The sequence below is a fragment of the Microcaecilia unicolor genome, chromosome 1, assembly GCF_901765095.1.
Source record: "Microcaecilia unicolor chromosome 1, aMicUni1.1, whole genome shotgun sequence".
NCBI lineage: Eukaryota > Metazoa > Chordata > Amphibia > Gymnophiona > Siphonopidae > Microcaecilia > Microcaecilia unicolor.
The window spans coordinates 28,972,713-28,998,751 of NC_044031.1; the positions used below are offsets into that span (position 1 = coordinate 28,972,713).

The 26,039-nt window shown below is 43.7% G+C and overlaps 1 protein-coding gene and 1 long non-coding RNA gene across 3 annotated transcripts in view; one reads left to right on the plus strand and one right to left on the minus strand.

The window, feature by feature from the left end:
* LOC115464251 (zinc finger protein 260-like) overlaps positions 1-26,039 on the plus strand; it is a 41,331-nt gene that overhangs the window by 5,135 nt on the left and 10,157 nt on the right. For both annotated transcript variants that reach the window (XM_030194652.1, XM_030194659.1), the window contains exons 2-3: positions 9,858-9,984; positions 22,619-22,735. In XM_030194652.1, the coding sequence (XP_030050512.1) occupies positions 9,858-9,984; positions 22,619-22,735 (244 nt within the window). The remainder of the gene's footprint in view (positions 1-9,857; positions 9,985-22,618; positions 22,736-26,039) is intronic.
* On the minus strand, positions 1,514-25,489 carry LOC115464481. The gene is made up of 4 exons (XR_003941258.1): positions 25,478-25,489; positions 22,678-22,685; positions 5,501-5,626; positions 1,514-1,524 (listed from the first exon to the last, which is right to left on the minus strand). It is a non-coding gene; the product is annotated as an uncharacterized LOC115464481 (long non-coding RNA).

The window sequence follows — 26,039 nt, forward strand, 5'->3', positions numbered from 1 at the left end:
AGCCGTCAGAAAGCCATGCAGGGGAAACTGGATGAGCTGAGTGCAAAAGTTGAAGACCTAGAGAACAGGTCGCGAAGAAACAATCTCCGTCTCGTCGGTCTCCCGGAAGCCATTCGTGAGGTGGATCTGAGGGACTTCTTAGAGTCTTGGATGCCAAAAGTTTTAAACCTCAAACGGCTGGAAAATAGCCTACAAATTGAGAGGGCCCATAGATTGGGACGAACAAGACAGGAGACTGAAAACCCAAGAGTGGTAATATGTAAAATATTGAACTATAAGCACAAGCAGGAGATATTACGAGAATGGCGCTTGAAGGGAAAGGTGCAGTATGAGGCACATACGATTTTATGTTTTCAAGACTTTTCGGCTGCAGTAGCAGCCCAGCGCAGGCAGTTCACGGAGATATGTAAGCTGCTGTATGACAAAAAAGTGCGCTTTGCCTTGATGTTCCCTGCTAAGCTGAGAATCCTACACGAAGGCAGACAACATTACTTCACATCACATGAGGAAGCCCAACAATATGTAAACCGTATGGGCAGGAGCGCAGAGGCGGGACAGACGGGAGCAAGGGCAGACAGTCCGCAGCAAACCTGAGAAGACCAGCGGCAGAGGGAATAGAGATGAAGACCAGAAAAGAGGGATGTCAGGCGTAGAAGTGGTCAAAGACATAAAAGACTAAAGTAAAGTTCATTAAGGAGAGGTATATAGCTCCACCACAGGGAGGGTTATAGGTATGAGAGGAGGAATCAGTTGGGGGGCTTAAGTTCCAAAGGGAGTAAAAATGTGTTTGTAAAGTTTGTTCACTGCTGTTAATGTTAAGTGAAATTACATCCATTGAAATGGGGGTTTGTTAGGATACGACATAGGTGGGTGCTGGACAGGCAGGGGCGGAGCGGAGGCGTGACTGGTTCTCTTGTGAGAACGATTGATAGGAAATGGGGGGGGATTGGGGGAGGGAGGGAGGGAGATGGGGGGTTGCTACATTGTGTTAAAATTTTTGAGGGTTTGTGTTTTTATTATAATTGTTTTTTTATTTTTCTATATCGTGATAGCTTGGTGGAGCATTGGAAAAGAGGGGGTCCATTCAGGGGCTGGGGAGTGGACCCCACATTTAAGGACACATATGTCGGGGAGTATCATTGTAAAACTGAAGAGTAAGGTGCTCTTAAGTTAATCTCTTGGAATGTTGGGGGTATCTCCTCGCCTATAAAGCGTACCAAAGTACTGCAGGCCCTGCGGAGGCATAAGGTAGATGTGGCATTCCTGCAAGAAACGCATTTAACAACGGCGGAGCATAATAAATTTAAGAAAGGCTGGGTAGAAATAGCAGAGGGGTCTCCGGCGGTGGGGAAAAAAGGGGGGGTATTGATGCTGTTCCGCAAGGGCCTACAGGTAGGCATAAAGACAGTTAAAAGAAGTACGGAGGGCAGGATTGTATTAGTGGAGGTGGAGAGGGGCAGAAATACTTACATTTTCTGTAACATATATGCACCCAATGTATATGATCCCAAGTTCATGGCTGCGCTGGTTGAGCTGCTGAGTCCCTACCAAGAGGGTAACATCATACTAGGAGGAGATTTCAATATGACATATGATCCCAGTGTTGACAGGAGCAGCACCTCGAGACGGAGTGAGGATCAGTCCCGGGGGGGGGCTGGCTTTTCTTTGTGACACCTTAACTTTGATTGATGTGTGGAGGGTGCTCCACCCGACGCAAAGGGATTATACACATGTATCTCTCCCAGTCCCGCATAGATTATTTTCTAATATCACAGGAACTGTTTCCCAAAGTCCACGCGGCAGAGATAGATGTGTGCGAAATTTCGGACCACTCCATAATCTGGGTGCAGATACAGCTACAGGGAGAGGGGAGAAGGGGGGGTGGCTGGAGATTCCCAATGGATCTTTACCGTGATCCGAACTTTAAGGCACACATGGGGGAAAAATGGCAGGACTTTGCAATTCACAATAGTGCTCATACAGAACAAGCAAGTTTATACTGGGAAACAGCAAAAGCAGTAATGAGGGGAGAAGTCATTGCATACAGAGCCCGAGCGAGCAAGATTAGAGATAAGGAAATTATTCGCCTTGAAAAAGAAGTCTGTAAACAGAGGAGGCGACTTGGAAAGGTAACTTCGGCAGAAAATAAAAAGGAATTGTTAACCACCCAGAGACAATTAAATGAGCTGCTTCATCAGAGGGCCCAGAAGTCACACACGTTTTATAGACACCAACTTTTCATGTATGGGAATAAGGCAGGAGCCTTGATGGGGAGGTTAATTAATGGAACTAGGAAATCGGTGAGGATAGTACAAATCAGGGACCGAGGGGGCAAGCTCCTACGGGAAACTCCACATATATTGAAGCGCTTTCGGGACTATTTTGAAGACCTGTATAAGGATCCAGTGGAAGTTATGGAGGAAAGTGAGGTTTACCTGAAGAATCAGGTTCTGCCAAGGGTAACGGAGGCGCAGAGGGAAGCACTTAACAGTCAAATAGAGGAGGGGGAATTATTGGTGGCTATACAGCAGAGTCAATTACATAAAGCTCCAGGGCCAGATGGGTTCAGCCTAGCTTTTTATAAACTGCTACAGGAGCAAGTTATACCTCCACTCCTGAAGCTATATAATGCTATGGCTACATCAGGAGAAATGCCAGATGCATTGAATTTAGCGAAGGTGATAGTGCTATTAAAACCTAGTAAAGACGAGTTAAGTGTTGAGTCTTATAGGCCCATTTCACTACTCAATTGTGATATAAAGTTATATGCGAAGATCCTGGCAAATAGATTAGCAAGGGTGCTCCCCACTTTGATAGCAACTCCGCAGGTGGGATTTGTGAAAGGAAGATCAGTGACAAAGAACATCAGAGCACTCCTAGCTTCGTTAGAGACTGTAGAGATGAGAGCAGAGCCTTCACTGCTAGTCAGCTTCGATGCGGAGAAGGCTTTTGATAGAGTGGTCTGGGGTTTTATGTTTGCTGTGATGAAGCAGATGGGGATAGAGGGTTTATTTAGGAGTGCGGTGGGGGCGTTATATAGGAACCCGCAGGCCTATATGTGGATAAATGGGGAGCAGTCGGGCCTATTTCCCATACGTCGTGGCACGCGGCAGGGGTGCCCTTTGTCTCCCCTGCTGTTTGTACTGGCCCTAGACCCATTGATTAGGGAAATTGAGACGCATCCAGAAATTGGGGGCATAACATGGGGGTCTTCCTCATTCAGGATCTCCGCTTTTGCGGACGACATTTTAGTGCATATCACTCAGCCTAAACAATCGTTAAATGCGCTGCTAGAGCTGTTCCAGGAATATGGAGATTTCGCAGGTCTAAAAATCAATTATCCCAAATCCCAGGCTTTAACAGGGAATCCACGAGTGAGAGGCCTGTGGGGGCATGCGTTCCCTCTGAAATGGGCGTCAGAATCCCTTCAGTATTTAGGGGTGCGAATCCCTATGCGTACCACAGCACTTTATCAGTTAAATATTAGTAGAAGACTAGAGGCGCAGAAAGAGCAATTAAAAACATGGAGAGTCTTGCCACTTAATTTGCACGGGAGGATACATCTGTATAGGATGGTGGAGTTCCCGCGGTGGCTCTACTTGTTGCAGACCCTCCCACTGCGGTTGAGGGGCAAAGATTTAAATCTGATAAATAAGGGGATAAGGAAATTTATATGGAGAGCTTCGAAGCCTAAATTGCCGTTAAAGTTACTGATGGGGCCCTGGAAGGAGGGGGGGATGGGTCTCCCAGATATACGTCGCTATAACCAAGCGTGCTTACTAAGGCACTTAGGGGACTGGTTTATGGACAGACAGGATTTCACGTACAGAAGATTAGAGCAGGAATATTTTAAACCATACCTCTTATACTACCTGCTACAGTGCCCAAAGAAAGTGTTGCCGAGCCCGATGAGAGGCAGTGTACTGTTGAGCCCATTGAGAGAGGCATGGCGGGACTTAGTTCATAGTTGGGGTCTGGCGGTGGATAGCTCTGACCTGTTGCCCATTCAGGGCAATCTGAGCTTCAAACCAGGGATGGACAATATAGTGTTCCGTAGGTGGGCTGAAATGGGAATCACAAGGCTAGAACATGTTTTGGGATCTAGAGGTCAGATGCTGGAGTTGGGGGCCTTGGGGGTAGGAATAGAGACCAGCTCCATGTTTGCACATTGTCAACTTGCACATTATGTTAGGTCCCTGGAGCCTGGGAAGTTGGGGGGTGGACATGGACGGCGCCTTAGAGCATTTTTTCGATCAGTGCCGGGGGATCACCTATCAGTTTCGGGTCTTCAGAGAGCTTTGGGGGAGCAAAGTAGGGGGAGGGATACAGGGAACATACTGCAACGCTGGGCCCAAGATCTGCAACGACCTAATTTGAGTCTTGATTTTCAGAAATTAATTGCACGCATTCCCACGCTGTTGGGTAATGCGACACTGCGTGAATGTCAATTTAGAATCACGTATAGAGCATACATGACCAAGGGTCAGGTATTCCGATTTGGAGGTGTCCAAGATCCGACCTGTATGAAATGTGGACTGGGAGAGAGTACATGGTTTCACTCGCTATGGGAATGCCCAAAAATAAAACGTTATTGGGGGGATATAATTAAGTATTTGGAATCAGTGTTACAGGGAGGTGTTCTTTCTTCCCCAGAGGGATTCCTGCTTGATAGATATGAAGTCTTTGGGCAGTATAAGGGGGGGACTCGGCAGTTCATTCGCAAGGCGGGAATTATAGGGAAAAAACTTATTATGGAGGCGTGGATGCAGGAGGAGCCGCCGGACTATTGGCACTGGAGGAACCGCTTACATGAGCTGATGATGCAGGAACGTAGGCTGGTGGGATGCTCCCCTAGAAGACGGAAGGCGTTCTTGAAGATCTGGGAGCAATATATTCAAACTCTGTCAGCCAAGGCTCGCAGTTTTGTTTTGAATCGCCTTTGAAGTTTTTTTTTTTTTTCACTTTAGCTTCATTAGTTATTGGTGGTTTGGGGGGAGGGGGAGGGAGGGAAGGGTGGGAAGATAAGGTATGGGGCCTGTAGGATAAATATCTGTTAAGGAAGCTTGTCTCAATGGGAGGGGGCGGGATGATTGGGTAAGCGGTAGCGTTATGTGTTCAAAGGTGTCTTAAAGGGGGAATGGGGTTGGAATTCATCACTGTTTATAAGTCAGTCTAATAGTGTTATACTCCATGTTGTACTACAGAATGGATAAATGTTTATTAAGGGAGGGAGGGGGGGGGGATGGCATGGGGAGAAAATCAAAAATAATTTGACGTCGGAAGGAACACCGACAGATGCCTGTTGCATTAGTTCTGTTATTGATGTATTATTAATGAATGAAAGATGATGAAAGCTGTTTATTCTGTGTGTTAAATTAATAAACAGATTTAAACATAAGTGACTTGCCCAGAGTCACAGCTGCCTGTGCCTGAAGTGGGAATTGAACTCAGTTCCTCAGTTCTCCAGGACCAAAGTCCACCACCCTAACCACTAGGCCACTCCTCCATTTAATTGCCTTCCCCCCAATGCAGGGTGGCTAATCAGCTGAAAACTTTTACTCCTGTTGGAATAGCCATAATTATTGTAGCAGAGGTGAAAAATGCCCGGGTGTCTACGTTTAACATTCTATTGCCTTTTCCTTCAGGAAGCCGTCCAAACCTTTCTTAAACTCTGCTAAGCTAACCGCCTTAACCACATTCTCCGGCAACGAATTCCAGAGTTGAATTACGCACTGAGTAAAGAAAATTTTTCACTTATTTTTTTTAAACCTACTGCACTCCAGCTTCATCGCATGCCCCCTTGTCCTAGTATTTTTGGAAAGCGTAAACAGACGCTCCATATCTATCTTTTCCAGTCCACTCTATTTTATATACCTCTATCATATCACCCCTCAGCCGCCTTTTCTCCAAGCTGAAGAGCCCCAGCCGCTTTAGCCTTTCCTCATAGGAAAGTCGTCCCATCCCCTTAATCATCTTTGTCGCCCTTCTCTGCACCTTTTCTAATTCCACTATATCTTTTTTTGAGGTGCGGCGACCAGAATTGAACACAATACTCTAGGTGCGGTCGCACCATGCACCGATACAGTGGCATTATAATATCCTCATTTTTGTTTTCCACCCCTTTCCTAATAATACCTAACATTCTATTTGCTTTCTTAGCCGCAGCAGCACACTGAGCAGAAGGTTTCAACGTATCATCGTTGATGACTCCCAGGTCCCTTTCTCGTGCTGGTTAGTAAGGTACATAGGAAAGGTCTGTAAGACATAGAGCCATTATGGAAATAACACCATTTTATCCAAGGCTATTCGGCCTGTGAGGGAGACTGGCAATGGTGTCCATAAAGCAAAAACATCCAGTCTTTTTGAGCAATATAATATAGTTTTCCCCGATAGGCCTCTGCCACCTTACTGGTCAAATAAACTCTCAAATATTTAATTTTATGCTGCACCTTCTTCAATGGAAATTGGTCACCTCAATCAGTATATTGATACCCTCCCAGGACCATGGCCTCAGATTTACTGAGAGACAATCCAGACACCACTCCATGACAGTGTACCAGGTGAAAAAGCCTCCTTGGTGACCAGGCTGGATGTGTAAAAACACACAGCATGTCATCTGCAAATGCCATACACTTTACAACTTCCCTCCCAATAGTAAGACCGCTGACCTCTAAGTCAGCCCACCGTGCAATCAATAGGGGCTCCAAAGCTAACACAAAGAGCAATGGTGACAGAGGGCACCTCTGACAGGTACTCCGCGCCAAAGGGAAATATTCCGAGAGTCCCCCATTGACCAGCACTGCCAATAGAGGATTAGTGTACAAAAGTTTTATCATGTCCAAAAAAGGGACCCCCAAAATCCATATTTATCCAATTAAAGAAACAAATAGTCCCAGTTTACACAGTCAAATGCCTTTTGAGCATCTAGGCTGATTAAGAAAGCAAGAACATTTTCAGTAGCACAATGTCCCATAGCCGCCGTAACCTTATGGACATTCCAAACTGCTTGTCAGGATTGTACAAAGCCCACCTGATCCTGATGGATAAGATCTGGTAGCGGGCCCGATATCCAAGTCGCTAAGATCTTAGCCATCAGCTTCACCTCAAAATTGAGCAAAGAAATAGGTCTATACGAGTCCAGTTGACTGGAGTCAAGACTAACATAGTAACATAGTAGATGACGGCAGAAAAAGACCTGCATGGTCCATCCAGTCTGCCCAAGACAAACTCATATGTGTATACCTTACCTTGAATTTGTACCTGTCCTTTTCAGGCTTAGGCAATACCACTATTGTTGAATGATTTGCATGAGCCGGTAAAGTAGCAGTTGCACAAACTCATCCAAAATATGCCTCCAGTGGCACTTAGTCCATCAGGGCCTGGAGTCTTCACCGATGGGGCCTGTTTTGTGGCCTGAAGGATCTCCAAAGCTGAAATTGGCTCATGCAAGCACCCAGCTACCTGTGGGTCAATCCTAGGCAAAATCAGGGTAGAGACATATGGCTGAACCGTTTCAAGTGGGACAGAGGATTTCTGATAAAAGCAAGCATAATGTTGGGAAAATGTATTAGCTGGTCCTTACTAGACTCAATTTTACCCCGATGATATATATATATTTACTTACCTTCACAAAACCAGGGACCCTCCCATGGATGGGCTAAGTGAGCTAGCAACCTCCCAGTCTGATTCCCATGTTGATATAGCTTATGCTTATAATGCAAAAGGGACTTAATGATCTGGTCATGAACTAGAGAATTGAGGGCCACCCTAGCTGCTTGTAAATTGTCTTTGGCCATCATGGAAGGACACTTTATCCACTCCCTCTTACATCGGTCAACCTGATGTTCCAAATACAACAATTCCTTGGTCCGTTTCCGTCTCCTAGCAGCCACCTAGCAATGATTTCCCCTCTCAAAATAGCCTTCGCTGTTTCCCAAAATAATATGGAGTCTGAAGGACGGCACTCATTTTCCGCCAAATAATGTTGCCACTTCTGAACAAGATAAGATCTAAAGGAAGAATCCTAGTACAAATGTGATGGAAAATGCCAAAGTCTGGGACCCCACTCATCCAATACACCCTGCAGATCAGCTCAGATACAGGAATGATCTGAGAGCGTAGGGAGGTCTATATTTGCCTCAGTAACCCTGTGGAAATGGGTGGATGTCCATGACCGAATGTGCCCTAGCAATATGGGTAAAATCTTTGTCTAAAGGATGAAAAATCCATGAGGGATCCACCAAATCTAGGACTTTTAAATATTGAAGGCCTCGACTGGGTCTAAGGTCAACATGGCCCCTTCCACCCTTATCTATAGAAGGATCCACTGCGATATTAAAATCCCCCAGAACTACCTTGTTTCCCCGAAAGTAAGACATCCCCCGAAAATAAGACCTAGTAGAGGTTTTCCTGAATTGGTAGATATAAGGCCTCCCCCAAAAGTAAGACCTAGCAAATTTTTGTTTGAAAGCAGGGCCGCTGAGAGCCGGACAAGGCCGCCCCCGGGCCGCCCCCCCCCTCCACCCGAGGTCGCCGGGCCCCCCCCTCCACCCACCCTCTGTCGCTCCCGGAACTAACCTTAAACGCCTCCTTTCACCTTCGTAGCAAGCAGCAGCAGGGCAGACCTCTCCTTCCTTCCATGCCCCGCCCTCGTGGACATTACGTCAGGCGAGGGCGGGACACGGAAGGAAGGAGTGGCCTGCCCTGCTGCTGCTTGCTGCGAAGGTGAAAGGAGGCGTTTAAGGTTAGTTCCGGGAGCGACGGAGGGCGGGTGGGCCAATCCCGATCCAACCCCGATGTTTCCCCAAAAAATAAGACAGCCCCTGAAAATAAGACCTAGCGCATTTTTGAGGGCAAAAATTAATATAAGACAGTGTCTTATTTTCGGGGAAACATGGTAGGAGAGGCAAGCATAGATATGGCACCACAACTTTAATGAGTGTCTGAAAGAAGGAGAGAGTGAAAACAGGGCCACAGGCGTTCAAAATGACCAGCTCTGAACAGTCAAATGGATCAACCTACATCCCACCATCACCCTTCTGAATCTGATATGGTATTGATTTACTGATCAAGGCTGCCACCCCTGCACTATGGGTAGTACCATACGAATAATGTCCTGCCCCCACCCAGCTATGCTTTAATTTTTGATGTTCCTCATCATTTAGGTGGGTTTCCTGAAGACAGGCAATATGAACTTGATTTTTCTTTAGCTCCTGTAAGATCTTTGTCCTTTTAATGGGCAAATTAAAATCCTCCACATTCCAAGAACAAATAATGGCAATGCTCATCCAGAACAAGAAGAACAGATTTCCCGGGGTCTCCCACTGCCCAGCCTCCACCAAGTTCCCCCCATCATACCATAAACCATTAGCAAGACACATCATACTCGCAGCCATCCACCCAAGCAAATTCCTTCCTCCTTTTTTTTATACATGGAATATATCTGGTATAAGTGTGTGCACCTAAGTTCATTTACAAACACTGGAGTACATGGATCAGGGGTTCCTAATCCTGTCCTGGGGGAACCCCAGTCAGCCAGGTCTTCAGGATATTTGCAATGAATATACATGAGGTAGATTTGTGTACCAAAGAGGCAGTGTATGTATATTGATGCCATGAAAATATTCATTGTGGCTATCCTGAAAACTTGGCTGACTGGGGTTCCAAATTTGGGAATCACTGACAGAGGAAACTGAGGCTAGGGCTACAGATGGGGAAGTAAGTCTGTCAATGTTGGGGGAAGAGGGATTCAGCAGTTCACTTTCCTATGGTATAATAGCAGAATAAGGTCATCTGAACTCTAATGAATTCTGAGCTCCTTCATATGTTACCGAGTTTGCTTATGGTTTGTGTTTCAGGAGCCAGTGACGTTTGAGGATATCACTGTCTATTTGTCTCAAGAGCACTGGGAGTATTTAAATGAGAGGCAGAAGGAGCTTTACAGGGAGGTGATGAAGGAGAATTATAAGACCCTGATCTCTCTAGGTAAGGATTGTATTATCTCCATTTTTAGCAGATACAGGGGCTTATTTAATAGAAGTAATGTAAGGCCTTTTCCTACACCTCTTCAAGTTAAGAAAAATCCAAGTATGATCCCAGCCTGTCTCAGCTCTGCTGTCTGAGGATGGTAGTGTTAGAGCCAGGATTGAGGAACCTTTAGACCGTCCTGTGTGTCTTGCCTGTTTTCTTCCCTTTAAATCAAAACAATTCCTGGAGCAGGGCTGAAAGCCAGGTGCTAAGGAGCACAGAAGCTAAGTTACTTACCTGTAGCAGGTGTTTTACAAAAACAGCAGGTATGTATTCTCACATGTGGGTGAAGTCACCCACGAAGCCAGGTGTGGACAATGCTCTGTCAGTTTAAATCTTTGAGGCATTGCCCCCACTGTGCATGCGTGGGTGTCTTCTCACCCGATGCTTAAGCACTGGACCAGCAGAACAGTACTAAAGCTAAGAAGACAACTCCAAGGGGAGGCAGGTGAATATTATGCCTGCTGTCCTTGCAGAAAACCTGCTACAGGTAAGTAACTTAGCTTTCTCTGAGGACAAGCAGGCATAATATTCACACACGTGGGACTCACCGGCTACCAGGCTCACAACATAAATCAGTTTCTGCAACTGATCGTGAGCCTGGTGGGGAAAAAAGGGCCAGAGGGTGGAGTTGACTTTTGAAATAGTAGAAAGATTCTGTAGGACTACTTGCCTTGCAATGGAAACAGAGCAGAAATGGGCTAGTGAAGCTGCTGTGGCTCTTACATTGTAAGTGGTGACTCGGCCATTCATCCCAACCTGAGTATACATGTAGGAGATTCAGCCAGTCAAGTTAAGATTGTACATTTATAGATGGGGATGTCCAACCTATTAGGATCGGAGGACTTCCTATGAGGTGTTGTAAGTTCTAAATAGACTGCAAGCACGGTCTAGCGTACTAACATATAAAGTGCTGCTTTGCCATAATTGCAGTGTGGCTTAGCTAAGAAGACAGGTAGTACAGTGGATTGATTGAGAAAGAACTCTGATACCACCTTAGGAAGGAATTTGGACTGGGTTCGGAGTACAACAGCATTAAAAAGGGCAGTGGTTCGCTCTCTGCTAAAGAAAAACAACCTTGACCAGGACAAACTTGAAAGTTACAGGCCAGTAACCAACATCCCGTTTCTAGGGAAACTCATAGAACAAACAGTCTATGTTCAACTTAATGACTGGCTAGAAAAGAGTAACTGGCTAGATCCACGTCAATCTGGATTCAGACCCAGTTATGGAACAGAAACGGTCCTTGTATCCCTACTAGATGATCTTCACGGAAACCTAGACAAGGGATTCGCCTCGATGTTAGTACTGCTAGATTTCTCAGCAGCTTTTGACACTGTGGATCATGATATCATGCTAGCACGACTGACATGAAACAGGTATCAATGGAACAGCACTTGCCTGGTTCAGATCCTATCTATCAGACAGGCAATAATCCATAATGTTTGGCAGCAATGCATCACCATCATGGACACTGACTCGCGGGGGTACTACAAGGATCGATACTGTCACCTATTCTGTTCAATATCTACCTCAAGCCACTAGCTGAGCTGATTCGGTCAATGGACACTCAGTTCTACATCTATGCGGATGATGTGCAGCTACTCATACTCATTGAACCTGACTTACCTACAGCCTTGAATAAATTGATTACCTTTCTAATGCCAATTCAAGATTGGGCTAAACACAACAAACTTTGCCTGAACCCAAGTAAAACTGACCTCCTCTGGGTCCCTAACAGAAGTGGATACATACCTGACATCAAAATGCCTTTTGGGAAGTATGAACTCCCCCTCAAATCACAAGTCAGGAACCTTGGAATACAGTTAGATTCAACATTTACTCTGATTCCCCAAATCCAAGCAACCTTCAAGAGTTGCTTCTACTATTTGCAACAGCTATGCTGTCTCTCTCCTTACATCAAGAAGGTAAATCTTATCCCAGTTGTTCATGCCATGGTAACATCAAGACTGGATTACTGCAATGCACTATACAATGGTCTGACTAGAAAGGGACTGCACCAGCTCCAGTTGATTCAGAATGCAGCAGCTAGACTGGTAGAAGGTAGCAAGCGACGTGACCACATCACACCATTTTTGCAAAAACTTCATTGGCTACCAGTACAATACAGGGCTAAATTGAAAACTCTGATCTTAAAGGCCGTGAAAGGAAATGGGCCCGAGTACCTGAAGAATAGGATGATCCTCCACACACCGCCAAGGACACTAAGGTCCTCCCAAGGACTATCACTAACCACACCCTCTCCAAAAGACATTACACGATGTGATATCCGCAAGCGAGCCTTCTCCGGAGTAGCCCCCACACTCTGGAATGCATTGCCTGAAAGGATCCACTTAACATAAGATTATCTCTACTTCAGGAAGCAGGTGAAAGCCTGGCCCTTCAACCAGGCCTTTAATGGAAGAAGTAACTAACTTGTTAGTCTAACTCACACACACAAGGAGTGACTTGGGCTGCACATACTGCAGCAGGACATGTTTATCCACTTCTGCCATAGCTGAGATATTATTTAACTATCTCTCTGACCTCATGTGCAACTTTCTTTAAATCAATCACCTTACTTTCTAACTTGTCTTACGTTTACTTATCTATATGTTCCATCTTGGCTTTACCCTTCATTATCAATTAAAATGTTCTATTATGTATCGTGTTCACATAGTAACATAGTAGATGACGGCAGAAAAAGACCTGCACGGTCCATCCAGTCTGCCCAACAAGATAAACTCATATGTGCTACCTTTTGTGTATACCCTACTTTGATTTGTACCTGTCCTCTTCAGGGCACAGACCGTATAAGTCTGCCCAGCACTATCTCCGCCTCCCAACCACCAGCCCCGCCTATTGCTCATGTTTGTTCTATTCTTACTGTACACCGCCTTGAGTGAATTCCTTCAAAAAGGCGGTAAATAAATCCAAATAAATAAATAAACAAACCCTGTCGTGGTAGAACCTGGTGTAAAGTGGGTCTGGCATAAGGTCTTGAAGCTTACTGACTCTTCTGGCAGAAGTAAGAACTATTAAGAACATTAACTTATATGTGAGAAACTTCAGAGAACGGGAATGAAGCATTTCAAATGGAGGTTTCATGACAGCGGTTTGATAGGAGATTTGGTATGAAACAAACTTTCATGACACTAGCTATTAAGAGATGAACTGAAACTAGCTTATTATCAGCTTTAGAATGAAAAGCACTGATGACATTCAAATGCAGTCTCACTGAGTTAGTTTTGAGTCCAGAATCCAAAAGGTGGAGGAGGTATTCCGTAAGGGTGGGTAGAGAGTTTGTAGCAGTATCGAGTGCTCTGACTGCACACCAGAGAGAAAATCTTTCCACTCTAAAATGGTAACATATTCATGTATATGGTTTCCTAGAGGCTAGGAGTATCGTAGAGACTGCATCAGGAAGGTTTAAGGAACATAAATCTACATAGTCGGGAACAAGCTGTCAGGGCTACAGAGCGAGGGTCTGGATGAAGGAGGGATCCTTTGTTCTGTGTTAGGGTTGGAAAAGGATCTAACTTCAATGGTTCCATGGATGATAACTTTAGGAGAAGAGGGACCCAGATTTGATATGGCCAATAGGCAGCTATTCGAATCATGGTCTCTAGTCTCGACGGAGGGAGGAGTAGCCTAATGATTAGTGAAGCAGGCTTTGATCCTGGTGACCTGGGTTGTATTCCCACTGCAGCTCTTTTTGACCTTGGGCAAGTTCCTTAACCCTCAATTGCCCCAGGTACAAAAACTTAGATTGTGAACCCTCTTGGGGCAGAAAAAGTACCTGCATATAATGTGTACAGTGCTGTGTACATCTAGTAGCACTATAGAAATAATTAGTAGTAGTAATTTGAGAAGATTATTTCCTATGAGAGGTAGTGGAAGAAAAGTATATCTAAGGTCTGTTCCCCAGTGAAGTAAGAAGGAATCTAGGGTTGTGTGGTTGGGAGCAAAAGTTGGGAAGTTTTGTTCTGAAGATAAGCAAAGAGGTCTATTGCTGGGGTCTTCCACTGCTGGAATATTTGCCAAACTACAGAGGTGATGTGGGATCCTTCATGAGTTTGAAAAACTCTGCTCAGTTTGACAGCTACAGAATTCTGTTTGCTGGCTTGGTAAATAGCTCTTAGAAAGATGTTTTGAGAATCTGCCCAAATCTATATCTGGATTGCTTGGTGATGGAGATGGAAAGAACCTGTTTCTCCCTGTTAGTTCAGGGAGGAACATCACTACCTGGTTGTCCGTATGAACAAGTACTACCTGAATGGGATACGGTTCTGTAAAGTTTTGAGAGCATTCCAAACTTCTCGTAATTCCAGGAGATTGATATAACTTTTCTCCAGTTGGGACCAAGAATCTTGTGTGTGGAGACCGCCTAGGTATGCTCCCCATCTGTCATGGAGGCAACTGTGGTGAGGATCTTGTGATATGGAAGGAGTTGTAGTGGAAGACCCTGGGCAAGATTCTGAGACACCATCCACCACTGTAGAGAGTGGCGTAGTTGTGGAGTGATCCGAATATGAGCTGATAGTAATTCCGTGGCTTGGGACCACTGAAAGTGTCCACTGAGGAATTCAGAAGTGGAGATCAGCCAATGGTGTTAAATGAGCTGTTGAAGCCATGTGACTGAGTAGGCGGAACATTTGACGAGCAGATACTTGTCTGGAGTTGAACACCTGAGTGGCAAGGTGTAGTTTGCTCTGTTGAGGAAGGAAAGCCCTGCTCTGAGTAGTATCGAGGAGAGCCCCTATGAACTCTTAGGTCTGAACTGGTTGAAAATGTGAATTAGGGTAATTGACAACAAATCCAGGGCGCTCTAGGAGCTTTATGGTGGACTGAATGGAGGCGTTTGCTGACTCTCGGGAGGTTGCCTTGATTAACCAGTCATCCAGGTAGGGAATATGTGTATGCCCCACTTGTGAAGTGTTGCAGCTACTAATATCAGACAACCTCGTGAAGACTTGAGGAGCCAAAGCCAAGCCAAATGGTAAGACCTCATATTGATAGTGCAGAGTTATACAGCGAATGAGGAACTTCCTTTGTGCTAGGAGAATGGGTATGTGTGTATATGCCTCCTTGAGATCTAGAGAGCAAAGCCACCTGTTGAGTTGTTTCATTGTAGTAGTGACCCCAGGGATACCATGCAGATTTTTTTCTTAGAGTATCAATAGAAATCAAACAAAATAAAACATGGAAAAGAAAATAAGATGATACCTTTTTTATTGGACATAACTTAATACATTTCTTGATTAGCTTTCGAAGGTTGCCCTTCTTCCTCAGATCGGAAATAAGCAAATGTGCTAGCTGACAGTGTATATAAGTGAAAACATTCAAGCATTACTATGACAGTCTGACAGGGTGGGAGGATGGGGGTGGGTAGGAAGTATGCATGGGGACATCAAAGCATATCATTGATATTCTAACAGGATGGGTGTGGATAGGTGAGGGGAGGGTGATCAACAGAGACATACAGCTTTATGGTTTATAATGGGCTAGGAACCCCAGATCCTTGTTAAGTCCTTTCTGTTGGGTGTTAAAATATTCAATCATTCTGACTTCAAAGGTCTTACGTTCTTGTATGGTTTTAAAGTTACCTTTCAGGATTCTCACTGTGAAGTCACTGGTACAGTGTCCTGGTCCTGTAAAATGTTGACCAACAGGCGTGGGAACCCTGCTGGCACCAGTATTGTTCATATGATGTCTATGTAAATTGAATCTTGTCTTAAGCATCTGGCCTGTTTCTCCAGTATAGCATCCTTCGTTACATTTTTTACACTGAATGATATATACCACATTGGAAGATGAGCAAGTGAAAGATCCCTTTATGTTGAATATCTTTCCTTTGTGGATGACTTTGGGGTCCAGTCAGCTAGCACATTTGCTTATTTCCGATCTGAGGAAGAAGGGCAACCTTCGAAAGCTAATCAAGAAATGTATTAAGTTATGTCCAATAAAAAAGGTATCATCTTATTTTCTTTTCCATGTTTTATTTTGTTTGATTTCTATTGATAACCTTAAGAGTGGACTAACACGGCTACCACACTCCTTTTCTTAGAGTAGAAACTTGATTAAATCTCATAGATCGAGATTTGGATGTCTTTTAGTATGAGAAAATTTTATTTTTTATTTATTTGTTGCATTTGTATCCCCCACTTTCCCACCTCTTTGCAGGCTCAATGTGGCTTACAATACATCATGAATAGTGGAAGCATATAAGAAGATATACATTTAGCATTATAAAAGGATCTTGGGTAACATGATAATGATAGAACATAATAGTAGTTTAACGAGCAAACATGGTAATGATAGAACATACTAGTAGTTTAGCAAGCAGATATTGTAAGGCAGTTCTGGATATTTGTGTTGGAGTTCATATTTGTTGGTCTTTGTGGTATGCCTTGTTAAAGAGATGGGTCTTCAGTGTTTTGCGGAACCCTCAACCCCCTGTCCGACGAAGGAACTGGTTCAATTGCATTCTGCCGGAGGAGGGCCAAGAGCTCCTCTCAAAGTAATTTCATTTGGAGGGAGTTGAGAAGAGTCTCTCTTGGTAGATGGTCAGGAGGTTTTCTTTCCCAACACAAAGCGTAGCCATGCTAAATGGTGTGTAGCACCCAGTGGTCGGTGGTCTATTGGAAGAGACTGAGCCTCCCTACGAGAGGTAGATTACTTGTCACAGACAACTGTATGGTGGCAATGCTCTCTATGAAAGAGTCAAAACTTAGGCTATTGTTTAGACTGAGAATGTGTCTGGGTTTTCTGACCCCGCTGCTGACCAGTTCAAAGAAATGCAGAAAGGGCTGACCAAGGAGGTAGCCAAGAAAGTTAAGGTACTGGAAGCCAAGATTGGAGAACTGATGCAGCAGTAGCAGCAAGCATTCCAGGAGTTGAAGGACCAAGTTCGCCTGTTATCAGGCCAAAGTAGAGGCTGACGCATTATCAATCAGTAAAAGCGTGTTGTCCACGAGAAAGTTTGTGATATTCTCGACCCCCCCCCCCCCCCACCCTCAGTTACTAAGCCCACTAAAGGGTCTTGGCAAATCATGGCAGCTAGAAGCTCTAAGGTGAGGACAAACAAGGGGGGAAGGGGTCAACCCTGCTGTGTCCCCCTGCCTAGAGAAATGGTGTCCATGAGGTCATCATTTTATAATGATTTGTGCTGTGGAGTTACTGTAGAGGACCTTAACCCAATCCAAAAAGGCTCCCTGAATGCCGAACAGATACTCCCAAATTTCTTTATCAAATGCTTTCTCCACATCCTGGCTAGCCAGGATTGCATTCCCCGAACGCCTACTGCCTTCCTGAAGGATGCGACTAACTTTTAAAATGTTAGCGGAAGCAAACCTGCTCGGAATCCCACCTGATCTGGATGGATTAATTGGGGAAGGAACCTATCCAATCTAGACACCAGGACAGCCGCCATGATCTTTACATCCTGGTTTAAAAGCGAAATAGGACAATAGGAACCCACCAGCTCTTCATTCTTTTCTGGCTTCAGGAGGACTGTAATGTACACATGATTCAGTGAGGAACCTATGACCTGGGTTTCCCAAAGAGCATCACACATAGAAATCAATGGTGGAACTAGCAGGTTCATTCAAATCTTGTAGAACTCAGTGCTCAGACCATCCAGCCCAGGGGATTTAGCTAGTTGCAACTTTTTAATAACCCCCTGTACCTCCACTTGCAAAGGGGCACTGAACTGTGTCAACTGCTCTTCTTTATAATAGTTTCTACCATTTTGCCCGGCACCGACGTCAGACTCACCAGTCTATAATTTCCCGGATCTCCTCTGGAACCTTTTTAAAAAATCGGCGTTACATTGGCCACCCTCCAATCTTCCGGTACCACGCTCGATTTTAAGGATAAATTACATATTTCTAACAATAGCTCTGCAAGCTCATTTTTCAGTTCTATCAGTATTCTGGGATGAATACCATCCGGTCCAGGAGATTTGCTACTCTTCAGTTTGTAGAACTGCCCCATTACATCCTCCAGGTTTATAGAGAATTCATTAAGTTTCTCCGACTCGTCAGCTTCGAATACCATTTCCGGCACCTGTATCCCACCCAAATCTTCCTCGGTGAAGACCGAAGCAAAGAATTCATTTAATCTCTCCGCTACGGCTTTGTCTTCCCTGATCGCCCCTTTTACTCCTCGGTCATCTAGCGGTCCAACCGATTCTTTTGCCTGCTTCCTGCTTTAAATATACCTAAAAAATTTTTTACTATGTGTTTTTGCTTCCAGCACAATCTTTTTTTTGAAGTCCCTCTTAGCTTTCCTTATCAGTACTTTGCATTTGACTTGGCATTCCTTATGCCGTTTTTTTAGTATTTTCAGTCGGTTGTTTCTTCCATTTTCTGAAGGATTTTCTTTTAGCTCTAATAGCTTCCTTCACCTCACTTTTTAACCATGCCGGCTGTCATTTGGTCTTCCATCCTCCTTTTTTAAATATGTGGAATATATTTTGACTGGAGACAAACAAAGCAGATCAATCAGTGATATGGTTCAAAACTTTATTTTCAGAGATTCGCCCGACACAGACTGTGTTTCGCCCACAAGGGCTGCGTCAGGGGCTCTACAAAAGCAAATAAAATCAAATACAATTAAAAACATATATATTTGTATAATACTATATCATAAAGCATTAATAATGAAAAAGAAACCATATCAGATATATAAAATCAATCAAACACTTGGAAGGAGAAATCAAATATCGTCGAGGAAGTAAACATAAATACTTGCATAAACCTATGTTTACAAACATACAAATTTGAGTAACACAAATAAGACATAACCATTAATTCTCTGTTATGCATATGATAATAATCTGAAATAGAGATAACTGATTTAGATAGCATAAAAACAATAGTCCAAACAATAATTAGCATAATGAAATATCATTTATACTTACATATATAAAGAATCAGACTCACAACAATTATAACAAAATACCTCATACAATTTTATCACTCAATAAAACTAACAAAAAAAAAATATATATATATGGCGATATATATTTATAATACATTTAAAATGTCAATTATAATTATATATATACAAAAAAGGTAAAATAAAATATTAAAAGGACCAAAATAAATCATATCATTCAACAAGACAACGGCCACACAGAAAAGATTCTATGGCAGTACTTATTTAAAATGTCATTTGTTATCAGTTATCTCTTTCAGAAAGGAATGGCATATATGTGGGATGAATACCTTAATATGAGAAGTCTATTACTATAATATTACTTGAAAACATACATAATCAAAATAATAAAAACACAGATAACTCACAATAGTCCCTTAAACCTGGCACTTACTCAGCTCAATGCACAGGGTAAGTCTCTGGTCGCATCTCTCAGCTGCTGGAAAAAACAGAGTAAAGGAAATGACGTCGTTTATACTAATTGCATGTCACGGCTGACCGAATATGCAAGGCAATGCAACACCCTGTGATTTCTGTGCCCCCCCAAAAGACAAGTAAAAGATTTTTAAAAAATATTTAAAAAATGGAGGTTAAGAATATATTAAAAATGAGAAAAAAAAATAAAATAAATTTTAAGAGTAAAAAATTATGAATAAAAAACAAAAAACAAAAACACAGATAACATCCTTAAAGTTTTTTATCATCCAACATATAAAATCCATTTTAAAGAAACACAGATAAATCAGTCTCCATATTTAAGCCACCTGGGTGTAAAGTCCCCAAATCAAATATTAATTGTTGTTCTTTTTGCAACAGTTGTTTATCAATCGCTCCACCCCTCCATGATTTCTTGTGTACAAAAAGGGTACAAAACCTGAATTCTTCAAATTCATGTCCTAGTTGTAAGGCATGTTCTACTAGTGGTTTTTCTTGTAGTTTCCTCTTCAGCGCACTTCTGTGCTCTATAATTCTAACACTCAACTTTCTTTTGGTCTTCCCTATATAAGCCAATCCACATGGACACAAGGCAGCATAAACTACATTTTCAGTTCTACAATTGGAAAAATGTCTAAGGTCAAACTTTTTGCCTGAGGATGGTATGTAAAACGTTTGGATTTTAGTGTTAACTTGACATACCGAACATGAACCACAGGGGTAATGTCCCATGGGTAAATTCCTAACTGATTGTCTATTATTTTGTAATGCAGATGGCACTAACATATCCCTCAGGTTTTTCTCTCGTTTGTATGCAATCATCAAATCTTTATTGTTGAATGGAGCAAGACCCTGCACCATGTGCCAATGTTTTTTTAAAATTTTCACAATGGGATTAGACAAATGAGTAAATGGCAGTGTGCATACTATTTTTTCTCCCTTCTTTTTATGATCAGTTGGCTTTAAAAGTGATGTTCTCGGGATACATGATGCTCTCTGATAGCCCTTTTCAATCACTGTTCTCGGATATCCTTTATCATGGAAGCGTTTACTCATATCTCCTGATCTCAGTTTATAGGTTTTTTCTTCTGTGCACAGGCGTCTTAGACGTAGGAACTGGCTATATGGTAAATTATTTTTAAGTGGCCTACTATGACAACTTTTGTAATTTAGTAGTTTGTTTACATCCGTAGGTTTTCGGTAAACGTCTGTTACAAACCCATTGTCCTTCATAGTAATATTGATGTCAAGGAAAGGTATCGACTCTCTACTATAGTTGATTTGGAATCTGAGATTTGTATCTAGAGTGTTTAACCATTCAAAAAATTCATTTAGTTCACACTCCGTCCCAGACCAAATCAGCAAAATATCATCAATATACCTTCTCCAAAGGGCAATTCTATTGGATAACAATGAGGTATGGAGGTACTTATTCTCAAACTCACCTACGTACAGATTTGCCAAGAAGGGTGCAAACGTAGCACCCATAGCGGTGCCCTTTATCTGCTGATAAAATGTCCCATTAAAAGAAAAATAATTCTTCATAAGTGCAATCTTGGCTAACTCTACTACAAATTCTGTAGGAATTCTCTTATAGAAATCCCTATTAGTAATTGTTTTCCTGATTATTCCAATTGCTTCTTTCTGAGGTATATTTGTGTAGAGACTCTCTACATCCAGAGTAACCAGAATTGTATCTTTGCTGCATGTCATATTGTTCAAAACATTAATTATATCGGCTGAATCACGTATGTACGAAGGTATCTTGCTAACGTAAGGACGTAAGAATTTATCCACAAAAATTGAAATAGGTTCAAGAAGTGAGCCGCATGCTGATACTATAGGTCTTCCTGGAGGGGAGGATAGAGATTTGTGTATTTTCGGAAGCATATAGATAGTTGGGATTACGGGTTCGTCTACTTTCAAAAAGTCTGATTCCTTTTGAGTAATATACTGTGCCTCTAGCCCTAATTGAACCAATGTCTTAATCTCTTTTTTTAATATAGGTGTGGGGTCGTTTCTAAGTGGTGAATAGAATGTTTCATCACGTAATTGCCTATTTACTTCTGCAATATAAAGATCTTTATCCATAACGACAACTGCGCCACCTTTATCTGCTGGCTTAATAATAATTGTATTATCGTTACGTAGGCCATTAATAGCGGAATGCTCTTCTTTGCTCAAATTAAAAAATGTTTTCTTATTTTTTAATTTGAGCAAAGAAGAGAATGCCGCTATTAATGGCCTACGTAACGATGATACTCCTTTGTGACTCTGGGCAAGTCACTTAACCCTCCATTGCCCCAGGCACAAATAAATACCTGTATACAATATGTAAGCTGCATTGAGCCTGCCATGAGTGAGAAAGCGCTGGGTACAAATGTAAAAAAAAAAAAAATAGAGAAATGGCTGTTTTTGTATTGCCTTCAATAAAAACGTTGAAACATAAATCTAAGGGGCCCTTTTACTAAGCCGCATAGGTGCCTACGAGCACCCAACGCGCGCCAATTTTGAGTTACCAGCCGGCTACCACAGTAATTTCATTTTCTTACCCATGTCCGCCGGAAAATATTTGTATGCTCTGGTGTGCGGGCGGTAATTGGCATTTTACGCGTGTAGACCATTATAGCCCGGTTATTACTCGAGACCTTACCACTAGGTCAATGGCTGGCAGTAAGGTCTCGGATCCAAAATGGACGTTCAGCAATTTTCATGTTGTAAAAGGGGCCCCTAAGTCTATCTTTCCCCAGGTTTAAAAAAAACCCCCAAACAATTTCCCAGCAAATTCTTAACCTTTCCCCAAGTTTATACAAGGGGGTCATCGAGTCACTGAGTAATCAAACTGTCAAACCACAGTCCCAAGTATTTGCTCTAGGAAACTGCATTTGTCTTTCTTCTTCAGCAGGTTTTTCTCCAAAACTGGACACAATACTCCTGATGAGGACTCGCCATCGATTTTGTGGAGAGAAATTACCAACTCCCTTGTGCTGATTATTTATATATATATATATATATATATATATATCTCACAGCTGCCCTTCCTTCTTAATATTTGACCACTTCAAAATACAATGACCCCTGATCCCTCTGCTTATGGTAGATGATGGTAGTAAAATTTCCCCCTCCCTCTCCATGTCCTGCATTCTGAGAATTTACTGCGGTGTATTTTTCTGTGAATGCAAGGTAAATAAACCAAACTTTTCTTTGTAATTCCTAGGCGCAGACCATAAAAACATCAATTCTGAAGTATTAGCAAGGATTAAACAAGAGGAAGACCCAAATGTCTGGGATCCAAAGGAGTCAGAAAAGAGAGACGTTACTCACTCATATACAGGTGAGTAATAATAGCAAATGCTCTATAGACTAATAGAGAGTAAACTGCACAGGTAAGTAATAATCAGTACTCTACAGAGTAATGTAATATTTAATACTGTAAGAAATAGAAAAAAAGCCTCTGTTATTTTCTCAGTACACCACAGATAGAGAGAGAAATGTGCTTTTAAAACTCACTGTGACCAAAGATCGCCTGTCTCCCATTTTCTCATTAAAATCTCCCTTTATTGTGCCAGTAACTTAGGTGCAACCACTTAACAGAACTCATGTAAGTGTAGGTGCCTGAGTTCCGGACATAACACGTGTCACTTATAGAGAACCTGACCCTACATATTTTATGTTAAGGAACTTAAAGAATTTACTTCTAAGATATAAAGTAACATAATATTAATTTTTAGTAGGTTATAACTTTTATGGTAGAAAGTTGCATCAGGAGAGTCCGTGCCCTGCCCTGCTGTGCTCTGCCCCATCCCACCCCACCTGGGTGTCCCAGATACGCAAATGAAAAATCTGGTAACCTTACTTTAAGGGAGTCATTGTCTAAAAGGAGGACTAAGAGGGGATGTGATAGAATTATATAAAATCATGAGTGAGGTGAAACGCTTACCAAATTTGGGAGGAAAATGGGGGGTGCGTCTTATAGTCCGAAGGTAGCGATTTCCCTCCCTCCCGCCCTCCCCCCGAGTTCGGGATCGCCCTCCCTCCCCCCGAGTTCGGGATCGCCCTCCCCCCGGCCCTGTCACCACTTCTCCCCACTCACGTCACGCGATCTTCCCTGGTGGTCTAGTGACGTCGGGGCAGGAAAGAGCCCCCTCTTTCCTGCCCAGCGCGCTGCTCTCCGTCCTCCTGTATGCAGCCTGACGGTCTCGGCGAGATTCAAAATGGCCGCCGAGACTTCAATTCTCGGTGGCCATTTTGAATCTCGCCGAGACCGTCAGGCAGCATACAGGAGGACGGAGAGCAGCGCGCTGGGCAGGAAAGAGGGGGCTCTTTCCTGCCCCGATGTCACTAGACCACCAGGGAAGATCGCGTGACGTGAGTAGGGAGAAATGGTGACAGGGCCGGGGGGAGGGCGATCCCGAACTTGGACAAGACGCACCGGAGCACCTAGGTTTTAGAGGAGGGAAAAAGGAAAAAAATTTTTTTCCTATTTCCCTCCTCTAAAACCTAGGTGCGTCTTATGGTCCGGTGCGTCTTATAGTCCGAAAAATACGGTAAATAGGAAACAACTTTTCAAATAACACAAAAAGAAGAGAACACTTCAGGAAACTAACGGCCAGGAGATTGAAATCAAAATTGTAAAAAAGTGTTTTACAACAACACATAGGGGCCCTTTAACTAAGCTGCGTAAGCGTCTACGCACGCCCAAAGCGCGCCAAAATGGAGTTAAAGCCCGACTACCGTGTGACTCTTGCGGTAATTTCATTTTTGGTGCACATCTGAAAACTATTTTTGGGCGTGCATAATGGACATGCGCCAAGTGGCATTTGGCGAGTAGGTCATTACCGCCCGGTTACCGTGTGAGTCTTTACCGCTAGGACAATGGCTGGCGGTAAGGTCTCAGACCCAAAATGGATGCGCGGCAATTTTCGTCAAAAATTTTTAAAAGGCCTCTTTTACAGGCACGTTAAAAAAGGTAAAATTATGTATCATACCTGATAATTTTCTTTCCATTAATCATAGCTGATCAATCCATAGACTGGTGGGTTGTGTCCATCTACCAGCAGGTGGAGATAGAGAGCAAACTTTTGCCTCCCTATATGTGGTCATGTGCTGCCGGAAACTCCTCAGTATGTCGATATCAAAGCTCCATCCGCAGGACTCAGCACTTAGAGAATTACACCCACAAAGGGACACTCTGCCCAGCTCACCACCGCCGAAACGGGGGAGGGGAATTAACCCAGCTCATCCCCACACAAGTGGGGGAGGGGAATCCGTCCAGCTCATCCCCGCGGAGCGGGGGAGGGACACCACACCCGCCGATGCGGGGGGATCTGGCTTATCCTGCAACCTCAACCGCGGGAGGAGCTGACTGATCCTAACACCGCCGAAGCGGGAGGGGTACAAAGCTTCCCTACAGCCGCACGAAGCGGGAGGGAGTGCCGGCAGAATTTAAGTCTCAATCCAGCCCCGTAAAACGGAGGGGAGAGGAATGCAGCAGCTCACTGTAACACAAACTCGTCTCAACTCTTGAAGAATCCAATTGAAAAAACTTGAACACGAAGTCTTCCTGAAGTAACTGAAGACTAAACTTGAATCTGAAATGCAACCAGAATATAAACAGTACAGATATCTGGGAGGGGCTATGGATTGATCAGCTATGATTAATGGAAAGAAAATTATCAGGTATGATACATAATTTTACCTTCCATATCATCATGCTGATCAATCCATAGACTGGTGGGATGTACCGAAGCAGTACTCACCCAGGGCGGGACATTGAAATCCCTGACCTCAACACTGAAGCTCCTAACCGGGCCTCCGCCCGTGCCGCCACAGTCAAGCGGTAATGCTTGGAGAATGTATGGGCCGATGCCCAAGTTGCCGCCTTGCAAATCTCTTCCAAGGAGACGGACCCGGCCTCTGCCATCGAGGCCGCCTGAGCTCTAGTGGAGTGAGCCTTCAGCTGGATAGGCGGCACCTTCCCCGCGGCCACATAAGCCGCTGCAATGGCTTCCTTGACCCATCTTGCCACTGTAGGCTTAGCAGCCTGCAGACCCTTACGAGGACCTGCAAACAGGACAAACAGATGATCCGATTTCCGGAAATCATTGGTCACTTCCAAGTATCTGATGATGACTCGTCTCACATCCAGATATTTAAGAGCAGAGTATTCCTCTGGGTAGTCCTCCCTACGAAAGGAAGGGAGACAGAGCTGCTGATTCACATGGAAGCGAGAAACAATCTTGGGCAGGAAGGAAGGCACTGTGCGAATAGTCACTCCTGCCTCAGTGAACTGCAGAAAAGGCTCTCGACATGAGAGTGCCTGGAGCTCGGAAACTCTTCTGGCTGAAGTGATAGCCACCAAAAAGACTGCTTTCAACGTCAGGTCTTTCAGAGATGCCCTCGACAAGGGTTCAAAAGGCGGCTTCTGTAATGCTCTTAGCACCAGGTTGAGATTCCACGCAGGCACCACCGAGTGCAGAGGAGGGCGCAGGTGATTAACTCCCTTGAGAAAACGCACCACATCTGGCTGCGAAGCCAGGGAAGCACCCTTCAGGCGGCCCCTGAAGCAAGCCAGGGCCGCTACCTGGACTTTAAGGGAACTGAGCGACAGGCCTTTCTCCAGACCTTCTTGCAGGAAT